General features: G+C 40.7%; 1 protein-coding gene across 5 annotated transcripts in view; it reads left to right on the top strand.

Annotated features, from left to right (window-relative positions):
* Positions 1-678: 678 nt before the first annotated feature.
* The window catches only part of ptprz1a (protein tyrosine phosphatase receptor type Z1a), a 95,125-nt gene continuing 81,786 nt past the window's right edge, over positions 679-14,017 (top strand). For all 5 annotated transcript variants that reach the window (XR_013969809.1, XM_080866065.1, XM_080866067.1 and 2 more), the window contains exon 1: positions 679-925. Coding sequence is in view for 4 of the 5 variants with exons in the window: in XM_080866065.1 (XP_080722191.1) it covers positions 865-925 (61 nt within the window). In the remaining variant the exon portion in view is untranslated. The remainder of the gene's footprint in view (positions 926-14,017) is intronic.

The raw sequence follows: 14,017 nt of genomic DNA, 5'->3' as shown, positions 1-14,017 counted from the left end.
ATATTTCACAGAGAGGTTTGAAGTCCCTTGATCAGCCAATTAAATGCTAGACAGACCACTTATGCCTGAAGTGCACTTGTATAGGCGATAGGACAGGTCTCAGCAGGTTTGGGGGATCCCAAGAACAATCTATCCAGCTTACTCATCAACCTTATCATATAATTTTTACTAAACATAGTTTTCCCTTTTAATATTTCACTTAAATGCAAACACACAAATTCTTGAATAACTAGATCAAATGATATAATGATTAGATTAAATCGACTTATTTATGACCTTAGTTTTCTCATCTATTTACTGCTGTCATATCTTATTTCCATTTGCTGTGCCCCCTTTCCCTCTTAATATGTTTCCTTCAGTGTTTCCTAAGTTATGTATCTTCTTTAGTTCTTTATTTTCATTTTCTTCTCCCTTGTTTCATATCCTTATTACTTTCACTTCTTCTTAATCTTTCTCCCCAACCAAACCAAACTTTAAAATGTTTTTGCACTATTTTAATTCCTATTCTACCCTGACACAAATATCAATTAATAAATACAAAATTAACGGCTGAATGAAGTCGTGTAATTGCCAGTGTCTCTATTAATGGTCGTGTGGAGGAATTGAGCCAGTGAAATGTGGGCGGCGCACCGCCTCGGTGTGGCCGCTCCTCTCCAGTCAGCCAGACTGCGTGAAGAACAACGGACAGAGCGAAACGGCGTCGCACACTGGGACCTGCGAGCTGTACTACACATACGTAAATAGCCAACTCACAGCCTGCATAGTACAATATGGAGCTGTGAGGGTCGTGGACCTACTCTCTCTCGCTCTGCATAAAAAACACTACATTGTTTATTTTCCGCATTTACGAGTATTTCCACCAACATGGAGACTACAGGCTTCTGGCTGCTACTGGCTGCACACTTTATCCTTATCTGCCAACAAGGTAAGGCATGTTGTAATTAATGTTAGTGTGTTATTCACAGAAACACTTAATAGTGTTTCAAAAGTGCGGTGGCCTTTTACTTGCTGCGCCAACTTTTAGGTGATCACTAGCTTTAGGTAAGTTGAGCAGTACGCTCTCTCAAAAAACAAAACAAAAAAACTAAACGAAAAAAATCTTTTTGTAGTCTTTGTATTTTGTTAGCATTAGAAAGTTTTTTTGTCTGGTCTATATATATTTATGAACTCATTTTCCTAACTGTGGCTGAGATGCCACACACACACTTCTTTTCTTAATTACTCAGTGGGATCTCAGATTAAAATGTTCTGAGGCATAGAGTGTCACACATAAATTAAACTGGAGCTGTCAAGCATGAAAGGAGAGGTCTGGACACGGTCTAACTGGTTTATTAAGAGTGTCAGACGCTCTGTATTTATAAACAACAGCAATTGAAACCCAGTAACACATTACACAGTAACACATTATATATATATATATATATATATATATATATATATATATATATATATATATATATATATATATATATATATATATATATTCATAAAACTCATGTATATTCATAAAACTCATGTATATAAAATATGATGTTTATATCAGAGATGTGACTTTTAGTTTTGTAGCTGTTAGTTTCTGTGGCTATGGAGACGTTTCCAGTTTTTATTTATGTATTATTTATTGATTTATTTTTTGACTGATGCCATGGGAACGTGCAATCATCATAAATGTTTAGGTTTAACTGTTTCAGTCTACTCGCACGCAAAAACTATACTTAACTGGCAAGTTAGTTGGCAGATCTATATTCGTCTTTCCACCAGAGGAACTCAGGGAGTCTAGAAGTTCCAGGCAGGCAGTTTTAAAAGCTTGTTGTAATATCTCAACATCTATGAACTTTTGAGGTGGGATTTTACAACTGCATTTAAAATGCAGTGAGATGGTGATCTGATGGCACACTGTTGGTGCACTGTTGCCTCATAGTAAGCGTGTCCAGACCCGTGTAGGATCCTTCTGTGTTGAGTTTGCATGTTCTAATCATGCTTGTGCTCCTTTCCTTCAAGAAGTCTAATTTTTTCTACCAGAAGAAAATATGAAAACTTATTTTTTCAACATTATTTTGACAAAGGGGCAGGCTTACAACTGGAGTTGGTCCATAGGCATTGCACAGTGCTGGCCCACTGCTCCCAATGCTTAAGATGGGTTAGATGTGGCTATGCTATAAATATTAGTAAAAATTATATATTGTCTTAAAATATTAGCAAGGTCATTAAAAAGAAGTAACTCACAGCCAGTCTTTGTTTATTGATTTTCATTTGGTTTTGCTGTTAGTAGCATTTAGTAGCTCTTCTGGTACTTTAATAATTTTACATGACCATCCACTGCAGGCAATGTTGTCTTTCAAGTTATTTGCTGAACCCTAGAATCAATTCCTCCGTGTTTAGTTGCTGTTCTTTCAACACTTAAAAAAAAGACTGATAAGTTGGTCCTTCTTCTTGTCTCCCCAAAAGGAATTTGTTTCTTGCACCATCTCCTAGTACTTCCTGGGACATGGTGCAAATTCTAAGTTGCTTAATGGTGCACTATATTTCAATATAAGTCAATATATTAGAGCCAATTTATAGCTTCTATGATTACTGTTTTCATAAAAAATGGAAATACAAAAATGTCTTGCGTTATATTGGTACCTCTGCAAACTTTAAAATCCACAAGAATTTACAATTCTTGTGAGGGGGGTTGTTTTAGCTTTCTGAGAAGGCAGCACAGGAATGGTGGAAGAAAAGATGTACAAGGAGAAAACTCAGCACCATCTGTCCTCCCATAAGATACTTTTGAATGGGCAGTGCAAGCCCCGTGCCCTACTGTGTCTGGGCTCATAGAATCTCCTGCCCACTTATTGTCTAACAGAGAGTCTGCTGACAGATGGCGGTCACAGTCAGCCTGTCTGACACTAAGGCACATGGAGGAGGAAGCTGTGGAAATGATACTCATCACACACAGTGAAGATGCTCACTTCTGGCAAAAATAAATGCTGTTTTTAGTCTGTGCTCACATTTTGTATGAAAACAAATGCGTCAGTGCTTTTTATTTTCGTATAGACTTTTATTTACTGAGTTACTGTATCAACTTCAATGGCCAATCAGTGTAAAGTTGGTGTGTTGAAAATGCTGGTGTTTTGATTCAACTTAAGTTTAACAATCAAATATTCTATAAAAGCCTAGATTCTGTTCTTTCTTTCAGGAAAGACATAAATGATCACCACAGACTACCTCCTGTTTCTCTTTCTTCTTTAGATTAATGTTTTTCCCCCTCTATTTATTTTATCCCTTGATATCTGTCCAGTGCTGCTTGGGGAGACTGGGAAGACATCCTTTGCTGCCCAACTGGTAGTCTGGAGAGAGGGATAAAAAGAGCAGATTTCCAGTTGTGACAGCGGGGATATTTGATGACCAGATTAGGTGGTATTAAGCATTAACTCGGGCATACAGAGAAGCCATCGGTTTAAATCCTCCTGAGTCTCCCCTCTTTTCTTTCCATGGGCCCTTGGCTGAATGCTGGCTATGGTTATTTGGGGAAACAAGCAGACGGGTATTTGGTGGAGGTCAGCTGAGGAGGCCAGTTGGTCGAGCTCAGCCCAGTGAATTATGCTGTGAGAGGGGAGATTTGTTTTGAAATAGCAGGAAAGGGGGCAATGACATACAGAAGAGAGGTCTAAGGGGTAGAATGAGGTGGAACGATGGGGTGCAGAGCAACACAGAACAGAAGAGGGTAATGGGTGTTTTTCTTCTTTTTTACAGGGGATGGGAAGGTGGGGAAGTGTGATTCACGATGGCAGTGTAATTTGTCCGAGTGGTGGTGAGGACGAGAGGGCACTGTCACACTGTGAAGCTGGTGCTGAAGTGTGAAAGCACATTTTGTTAGGAGTGGGGAATAAAGTAAAGAGTAAATGCACACATTTGCCCTCCAGTACCACAAGATTGTAGGCTCACAGAGTGATAGAGCACAGGTTAAGCAGCTCTTCTTCCTTTGTTGCATTTTAACAGCCCCAGCAAAGCCCACTGTGCATTTTGGTTCTCCAGCCTCACTTTGTAGTCCACTTTTGTGGACTATAAAATATGTCTTGGCAAAAATGCTGAGGAAAGAAACATACATGTTTGTCTCTTTCTGCTCTTATGAAACAAATGAAATAACAAAACTGTGAAAAAATGTGAGTAAAACAATACGTCGATTTACAAACACATATTCTCTTACAACATAATATGTGTCGGTCTAGGTTTACAATCGTCCAGATCATGGTAGTCTAAGGAGCTTGAAAAGAAAGTGACTGAACTTCTTTAAGTTTCTTGAAGATGCTTCATCTCTCATTTAAGAAGCTGCTTTAGTTCTAAAACCAAATGGTGGATTCCTAGGTATTTAAACCCTAGTGGGAGTTGTCCTGTCGTGTCCTGATCATTGACCCAATATTGATCATGTGACTCATCATATTAGCCAAGGTGTGAAAAAATGGCACAATTACCAGCAGAGGTTTTGGGTGAAACCTCTGTGAGACCTTGCCTCACCCTATCATGTGACCTATTGTGATCACCTGACACAAGATATGAGTGGGGGTTAATGCGCCTGAGAAGGGATCTTAAAACTGCATTGTAGCTGGCAGACAGTTGATGTCACCCTCTCAAAAATGTTCAAAGATGGTTGTCCACAGTGGATATAGATAGCCTCTTTCAAACCATCTGTCTTCTGTCCAAAATGTGAACATTGTCACCCTTGAACGAGTGATCTTTGAGCTTTAGATGCAGATGTACAGCTGTCTTGTCCTGTCAAGGTGGCTCTTCTATGTTGTCCCATGTGGAGCCGCTGTTTCGTTTCTCCAGTGTCTGAGCAGTCCTCACTGCACTGCACAGTATACAACATTTATAATATCCCAGTAAAGATTGGACGTCGGATGTGCAGGTCCATCGGTCCATGACCAATCCTGGACATGTATACAATGTGCAAACTTGGTCCACAATTTGGATCTCCAACCATGACCCAACTTGGACTTTGGGTCCTTTTTTTTTTTCTTTAGATGTCATTTGGACATCTATGACAGGTGCAAGAAATTTACATGATAAATACATTTTTTTTTGTTTTATTTTTTTACAAATATCAACATTTTTTGTTATCAACATGATGCATATGAATAGAGATTATTTATAAACAAACAAAGTTTATTATGCGTTAGCCTGTTGATTTACTCAGTACATGTGGGTATTTATTTATTTTTTTGTTATTTACATTTTTTCAGTTTTTCTTTGACTGGGTTATTTATTTCAATTAATCAACTTATGTTTTTGTAACCAGGTTAAAACAGATTTTCTTTTTTTAAGTTTTCTTTAAATGTGTTGAAATCCATGTTAAAATGTAAAAATAATAATGGCATTTAGTATTTAGAATTCTTTTAAAAAATTATTTTAAAAGGAGTACAATGTGTTTAATAAGTTTAAAAGAGCAGTAATAATAATTTTTTTTCGGGGCCCTCAAAGCGCTGTACAATTCCACTATTCATTCACACACTGGTGGAGGCAGCTACAGTTGTAGCCACAGCTGCCCTGGGCCAGACTGACAGAAGCAAGGCTGCCATATCGCGCCATCGGCCCCTCTGGCCATCACCAGTAGGCGGTAGGTGAAGTGTCTTGCCCAAGGACACAACGACTGAAACTGTCCGAGCTGGGGCTCGAACCGGCAACCTTCCGGTTACAAGACGAACTGCCAGCTCTTTGAGCCACAATCGCCACACAGAGAGCAGTATCCTGTTTTACTGTGAAGAGCTTAGAAAGAGGTTGTGATCGGTTGCAGGACTGGGAGAAGTTGTGATGGAAAGTATGAGAAGTTTGTAAAAGTGTTTATATATGAACTGGACTATCTGCTCGACAGTCTTTATCAGTGCACACATTTTGCAAACTGCCTGTGAGAAGCTGGGGACATTTCTGCTCAATCTGCTGCTCAAATCCACCATGCAGCTGCTTACCTTTGTTTTAGCTTAAGAGCCCGCGCCATCTTGGAGAGCTCCACTAATTACGCTGCATTCCTTCACACATAGCTGTTTCTGTACAGAAATCATGCTGCCCACCCTCTGGAAACATGGGACTACAGTGCCTATAGAAGCATAATAAAAATAAAAAATGTCTAAAATGAGTTGAAGTTTGACATTGAAACAACGTCCACAACAACCACATTTTACGGAGACCAACACTAGATGTTCAGTAGATGCTGAAAAAAAAAAGTTGCCTGGCATTACAAAACAACAATGTAGTGGGATAGAGAGCCACATACATACACTTAACTGTTTCATCCAGAGGTGTGCTGACTCTCCACAGGCAGAGTTCTTCATGTTTTATATTTGAGAAGCAGCCCCACATGCCTCCCCTTTTGTTGATTTGTTCATTGATGACTGACTTCTCAAATTGTCCTGTTTGGAAGATATCGTTTCATCTCTCAACGAGCTGAATTTCAAATTGCAAGGACAGCACAATAATGGCAACATGTTCTCACATTCCATAAGTCCCTGAAGCTATGGGTTGCATGACATAGACACCAAAACCATGTCTTGCACTGTGTTATAGGACTGAGAACAGTATAATGTTACTGATGCGGAAGGGAAAACATCTTGTTGGGCTTATTCAGACACACTAGCTACGCCCATTCACAACTTTCATCACTATTTTTGAGTGACAGAAAATGGGTTCAAATTCCCTTTGAATTTGAAAGCGTGGAGGGGAAAAAGTAGAACTATTATAGCTGAGCAGTTACATGCTGAAGATGATGTAACAGTGGGCATATCACCATTAAAGACAAAGTCACCAGCAGAGATATTGAGCTATTGGGCAATGGCATGAGACTCTACTACCCACCAAGGGAAATCTAGATATAGTTTGTGATTTTTCCATTCTGTCACTAGTAAACTGGAGATAATGTAACCCCATTTCCTCTTCCTGAGTATAATCACACCTCTTTGGATCACTCTACCCTCATTCAGCTAGTGTGTTACATGTCCCACCAGAGACAATAAAACACTGACTTACTACACAAAAGATGCATATAGCTCATCTCTCCTGTGTATAAACATTTAGAACACAGGAAGCTTTCATCCACATTGTGTAAAGAAAACCTCTGAAGGACTGTTTTGATGCAACAATGTGGGGATTGCTTTGTGATGACCATGGAGAGGACATTGATTGTCTGGTGGATTGTGTAACAGACTACATTAATTTCTGTACAGATAATGGTGTATCCCACCAGGACTGTACATCAGATTCTTGATATCAAGGGTGTTCTTAAGCAGAATAGGAGAGCCTTTTGAGTCAGGAAACAGAGAACAACTGAAGAGTATACAGAGATAGCTGAGGAGAGGCATTAGTGAGGGGAAAACACTTTTCCATTACTACCTACTCAGATTGACTTCCCAGGTTTGCCATGGTTCTCAGAGTTTTCCATTAGGTCATAGTACCTGGTACCAGGTACTAAAGTAGTACCTAATCTGCCTGGTTCCAAGCCCCCAAATATCACACTGGGAAAATCAAACAGCTGGTGATGGACTTTTACAGGCACAACCATCCTCCTTCTGCACCAGTGAACATTCAGGGAATGGACATTGAGATGGGGGACTCATAAGTACCTGGGTGTTCACCTGACCAGTAGATTGCATTAACAATTCAAAGGCCATCTACAGGAAAGGACAAAGCAGGCTGTATCTGCTACGGAAACCGAGGTTATTTGGAGTGCAGGGTCAGCTCCTAAAGACCTATGGGGGTGTCCAAACTCATAGGCTGCATCCTCCTGAGGCCGCATTTGTTGGCCGATTACGTCACAGTGTCGCGACGAAGGCTGTCCAAATTTGTAGACTCCTCCAAATGCGGCCGACAAGTGCTGCCTCCTTTTCCAATGTCAATCCAAGCTCACCTTTTAACATGTTACTTACAGTAATGGAGAGAACAGCAGCGGTCAGTTTGAGTCTTGGTATTGTTGTTATCTTAATAGGAGCAACTCTGGTCTTTGCTGTAAAGCACAATGCACTTTATCATCTTTGTTTACGTGTCTTAAATACGAACAGTGACAGTAAGAATATAAACTTGTGTCAGAAAAGCCATGCAACTCTGTTTTTACAATTTGGTCAAAGTCTTTAGGAACATAACAGTGTGATATTATGATTTTCTCTATGTTGTCTAAGTTGCTATTGTAGTTATTCCACATTGGCCTTAATTCACTGGGAAGTGGATCATCCCAGCTTGTGCCTTGTTTGCATGTCTCTTGAAGCACTCTTTTGCCTGTAAGTAGAAAAGGGGAGATGAATCTCAATGGGCCGTAAAGGGATTCAGCCATAGACGGGATGCCTTGTCTTGTAGCACGTTATTGTTGGGGCGAAAATGAAACCTGATTGTCTGCATCAATATGAGGCATCAAATACTACTCTGAGTTTGTCTGGTTTTTGGGGATGATATATCCTGCGGTGAGGAATATACCACTTTTCTCCTTCTTTTGCTTCACTGTGCACTTCCTCTGCATCACCCTTTTCTACGATTTCAATCAAACTTTATATGTTGTTCCTTGTACATTGGGTACAGTTTGGTTTGAGGCTTTGAAGCCGCACAGTGGCCATTTGCTTATTGTCTGGTAAGAAGGGTCTCTCCTTAAATGGAAGTGGCATTTCATAATGTCCTTCAGTGTTTTTGTAAATCCCTTCCTTTTAACATGTTAAGAAAGAGAATGTCATCTTGAGACACTGACCTGTTATCCTTGTTATCGTCCTTAAAGTCAGACTCAATAACCTTGATTGCATCAGCTGGAGTCACTAGTGGGAGCTCTTTAACTGCAACTCTGACACAGAGTAGACATACTAGAAGAGTCATCGTAAGACAATGCCAGGCGTGCAATTCTCCAGTCCAATGCTGTGCGAACTGCATAAGGTTCATTCTCTCCTCCTAAGATTACTTGCTTTGGAGGAGCTTAGCTTATTCCTGAGAGCAACTCTAGCCAATTAAAAGGACAACTTCACAGTCTGGTGGTTGCAGCCTATTCTGTGTTGATCTGAATTTGTGGCTGGTTTGTTGCTCATTTACCATTGTCATAGTTGAAGTTGTGCAGAGTGGAGAGCCTGAAATGATGTGATCAGGTTGCACATGATCTTGGCTTCAGAAGACATGAACTTGGCAAAGTCCTTTAAAACTGGAAACTTCCCACTTTCTTTCATAAACTGAGTAGCTTGACGATTTCACCTTGCAGCTGCCCAGTTTGGTATCATTTGAACAAGTTTTTGGTTCTCCTCACAATCGTCGAGAATATTTAAACCTTCCCCTGAATCCTGTGGAGTCATTTGTTTGGATCTTTGGCCAATTTGCCAGACTTTCTCTGAATGCTTTCTGTACATCAAATGGATGTTGTACATGCTAGGGCTGGGCCATATCATACCGTTCACGGTAATACGGGTATAATGTTTTTGGTCATATCGCCCTGCTCTAGTACATGCATCCCTGTATGCTTGACTGTCATTTCTGTAGAAGATGCCATCAAGCGTTTGTCAAGCTGGACCTCCTATGTATTTCTTTAAGTAGTGCAGTTTGTTAACAGGGGAGATGTGCAGTAAAGGAAGCTTTCCACTCGTTGAATTGTATTGGTTCACATGTTGTACATACTTGTTTTTACCATTCATCGTAAACTTTGAGAAGCCGTTTTTCCTTTCTATGGGCCTCCTCCTCCGACAGGGCAATGTAGTTGACCATTGGATCCCAGAAAACCTGGGTTGGAGCTGTGGAACTGGAACCTTGAAGTGGCTCTCACTGGGACCACATAGCTGAGTGTGGGTTGATCTCCTTCTCTGTTTGGGATAGAGCTCTTTTCAGCTTGGGTCAAGCTCCTATTGAAGCATCCCCGGTTAAAAAGATGTTCTCTCAAATGGTTGGCCACTGTCCCACAAACGTTTTGGATATTGATCTGGTTCGTTAAGTAACAGAGGTGGCTGCTAATCAGTTTCAGCTGCCCTTTTTTATCTTTTCTGACATTTTTTTTTGTTTGTTCAAAACTAGTTTTGTATTTGGCTAGGGTCGGTGTCACCAGTGGTAGCATGAGGTGATACTGGACCCTACAGAGGTTGCACAGGCAGTCAAAGTCCATTGCCAAAAGGTTTGCTGTTTCGTCCCAACACAGTATCAAGAGCATGGAAGAGATTCCAGGAGACAGGCGCTCTAGGAGAGCTTGTCAGGGCTGTAGAAGGTCCTTAACCCATCAGCAAGACCACTGGTACCACTACACCACTTGCTCCTTTGTGCAATGAAAAAGCAGATTGTCAGAGCCCTACAAAATGAACTCCAGCAGGCCACTGGTGTGATTGTCTCTGACCAAACAATTGGAAACAGGCTTCGTGAAGGTGGTCTGAGAGCCCAGTGTCCTCTGGTTGTCCCTGTGCTTTACAGTTTTTATAAATGAGAGCAAGTTCAGCTTAAGCACATGTGACAGACCTGAAACAGTATGGAGAAAATTACATTATTAAGCATGACTGGCTTGGTGGCGGGTCAGTGATGGTCTGGGGAGGGATGCACAGACCTCTACAGGCTGACTGTCCCTGACTGCCATTAGGTATCTGGTTGGAAAGATCAGTGGGTTTTGAGTTCCTCCTGGTTCATGACAATACTCACCCTCAGTGCAGAGAGTTTGCAGGCAGTTCCTGGAGGATGAAGGAACTGATACCACTGACTGGCCCCCGTGTTTGCCTGACCTAAAGCCAGTAGAACACCTCTGTGACAGTTTGTTTCTTTGAACTCTGGCTTGATAAATTTTATTTCCAATATATTATGTGGCTTTCTTTTGTTCCTAACCTAACATTACCGAGTATATATCTAGTAACAACTATACCAGGTATTAACTAGAGATGGACCGATCCGATATTACATATCGGTATCGGTCCGATACTGACTTAAATTACTCGATCGGATATCAGAGAGAAATAAAAATGTAATTCGATCCATTAAATATCAAAAAAGCACCTCACAAAACTTGCGACATGGCATAACTTGGCCCATAACCGTAGTACGTCGGAGCAGTATGCCTCACGTGATAGAGCGGCTGTGTGTATTTGCAGACTCGCTACCAGCCCGGCATTTCATCTCCGAGGAAGTTATCCCAGAGAGAAGTAAAGCAAGTGTGTAAGTTCATCTCTGAATGTTTGTAAAGCATAGAGATTAACAACCGATATATGGAGCGACTGCCTCTCTCTCCCTCACTCTTTTGCTGCTACTTCAATCGTGAAACTGATCAATGATCAGCTGATCGGCTTTTCTGTCGCGAGTCCGTCTCTCTTGTTTGTTTATTGCCCACTTTGTGCCAGAAAGAGGAAACCAGCGGCTGAACAACAGCAGCACGTTTAAGCTTGATAATCTGTTGTTAGAATTTATTTACTTTCTACACCAGGATCCTTTTCTACGCAGCTGACGGCTGGTAACTGTGCAGGGGCGGATCTAGCAAAGTTTAGCCAGGGGGGCTGATAGGGCATAAACAGGGAAAAGGGGGCACAAAGACATACTTTTATTTCTTATTCTTATTTAAAATGTTTAGCTTTTAATAAATAATTATCCGAATCTTACACTCAAAGTTTTAATCTGATGTAAAATGTATAGAAGTCCATTACTGTATATAGAAACTATCATGCCTCGTCCCTGTACCAAAGACGCCTCGTCCCAGTGGCCCCCAGGATTACAGGCCCGTGGCACTGACCTCCCACATCATGAAGACCCTGGAAAGGCTCATCCTGGACCAGCTGCGACCCATAGTAAGACCACATCTGGATCCCCTTCAGTTCGCTTATCAGCCTCGTCTCGGAACAGAGGACGCCATCATCTACCTGCTCAATCGTGTCTACACCCATCTGGACCAGCCGGCGAGCACTGTGAGGGTCATGTTTTTTGACTTTTCCAGTGCTTTCAACACCATCAGGCCGACCCTCCTGGGTGATAAGTTAGCAGCGATGCAGGTGGATGCTTCTCTGGTGTCCTGGATTGTTGATTACCTGACAGGAAGACCACAATATGTACGTCTCCCACAGTGTGTGTCTGACAAGGTGATTAGCAACACAGGGGCACCACAGGGGACTGTCCTCTCCCCCTTCCTCTTCACCCTCTACACCACAGACTTCAGCCACTGCACAGAGACCTGCCATCTTCAGAAGTTTTCTGATGACTCTGCGGTGGTTGGATGCATCAGCAGGGATGATGAGACAGAGTACCGGGCTGTGGTCGACTCCTTTGTCACGTGGTGTGAGCAGAATCATCTGCAGCTCAACGTGGCAAAGACCAAGGAACTGATCGTGGACTTCAGGAAGACCAGGAAACACTTGACCCCTGTTTCAATCCAGGGGGTCAGTGTTGACATTGTGGAGGACTATAAATACCTTGGAGTACACATTGACAATAAACTGGACTGGGCTAAAAACACCACAGCACTTTACAGGAAGGGCCAGAGTCGTCTCTATTTTTTGAGGCGACTGAGGTCCTTCAACATCTGCCAGAAAATGCTGAGGATTTTCTATGAGTCTGTTGTGGCCAGTGCGATCCTCTATGCTGTTGCATGCTGGGGGAGCAGGAAATCATTCCTGCCTGTGGCCATCTCCCTGTACAACGCATCCACTTAACACACTGTTTGCTGCTACAACTACACATGTTTCTTTTCCAAATATTTATTTATAAGTGACTTATGTATGTATGTATGTATATATATGTATATATTGTACTATTCTTAGTTAGCGTATTGTCTGTCTTGTCTTAATGTTGGTTTAAAATGGAGCACTGTAACAAAAAATAATTTCCCCCAGGGATCAATAAAGTATTCTGATTCTGATTCTGATTCTGATTAAGTCTAATATACCCTAGTAAGCTATAGTACTTTTTCCTTTGGGAAGGTACGATCTGTGCAGTCTGCAATTCTGTTGAAGAAAGATGTTGAATCTATTTAATTATTCTTGAAAAATAATTTATTTCTGTACATTTTTTTTCACACTTCATCAAATTAAAGTTGATTACGTCGATTAAGCATCATAAGGTGGAGGGTGGTTCCCTAATTTTTTGCTGGGAGTTTTAGAGCCCTATTAGTTAGGTTGCTTACTCTCTAAAATACCAGAATAGGGAGGATGGAGTAGGTTTAAGTTTATTAGATTGATCAGTATTGCTGAACTATGAAATATTTTGGGTGCAGTGTATTTTTTGCATACAGCTATAACAGAATAGCTTTAGTGTTTGTTTTTTTTAACTTGAGTATGAACTTATACAAAAAGCAGCAAGATATTTTAAAAAACAGCTTTATTGATTAAAAAACACACTATATTGGATTCATATCAGTATCGGCAGATATCCAAATTTATGATATCGGTATCAGACATAAAAAAGTGGTATTGTGCCATCTCTAGTATTAACCTCTCAAAGCAGCACTAATATCGCCTCTCACTCTAAGACAGCTGGGATTGGCTGCAGTCCCATCGCGAGTGGATAGGAAGGAAATGGCTTCATATTATATACAGTAAGCAGTAGGTTTCCATATAAATACACATAGAATTCTCTGTACCACTACAGCACAGTTTGGGGTAAACTCCACCCCTCCAAACTTCTTTGGAGCCACTAGAGCAAAAGTCATAGCACTAGGTAATCTCATCATGTGAAAAAAAATGCTTATTTTTGTTTGTGTTTTACAGTCATCTAAATAATTATGGTTGTTCTCCTCCAGTTCAGATAAGTAGCCATTTAGAGAGAAAAAATTAAATCCCAAATAAATGTCATCATAATAGATGTCTTTCTGAAAGTGCTTATAATATAAAGTGCCTTGAGGTAAATGATTTGGTGCTATATAAATAACTGGGAATTGAGTATTGCAAGGTCATTTAAATCATTGGAGTCCAGAATATCATTTTGCTCAAATATATGATCAAGTTGTGATAAGAAACAGATTTTGCATGAGAAATAGAGGGAGAGAAATAAAAGGATTATTAAGAAATTGCAAGTAAATAAGAAATCACCAGACAGTGCTAAAGAGGGAAAATTAAATAGAAGTATGTCAAGGTTACGA

This window comes from Rhamphochromis sp. 'chilingali' (genome assembly GCF_963969265.1).
Source record: "Rhamphochromis sp. 'chilingali' genome assembly, chromosome: 2".
In the NCBI taxonomy this organism is placed as follows: Eukaryota; Metazoa; Chordata; class Actinopteri; order Cichliformes; family Cichlidae; genus Rhamphochromis; species Rhamphochromis sp. 'chilingali'.
The sequence above is the reverse complement of the archived record's forward strand: the minus strand, read 5'-3'. Positions and strand labels throughout refer to the sequence as shown.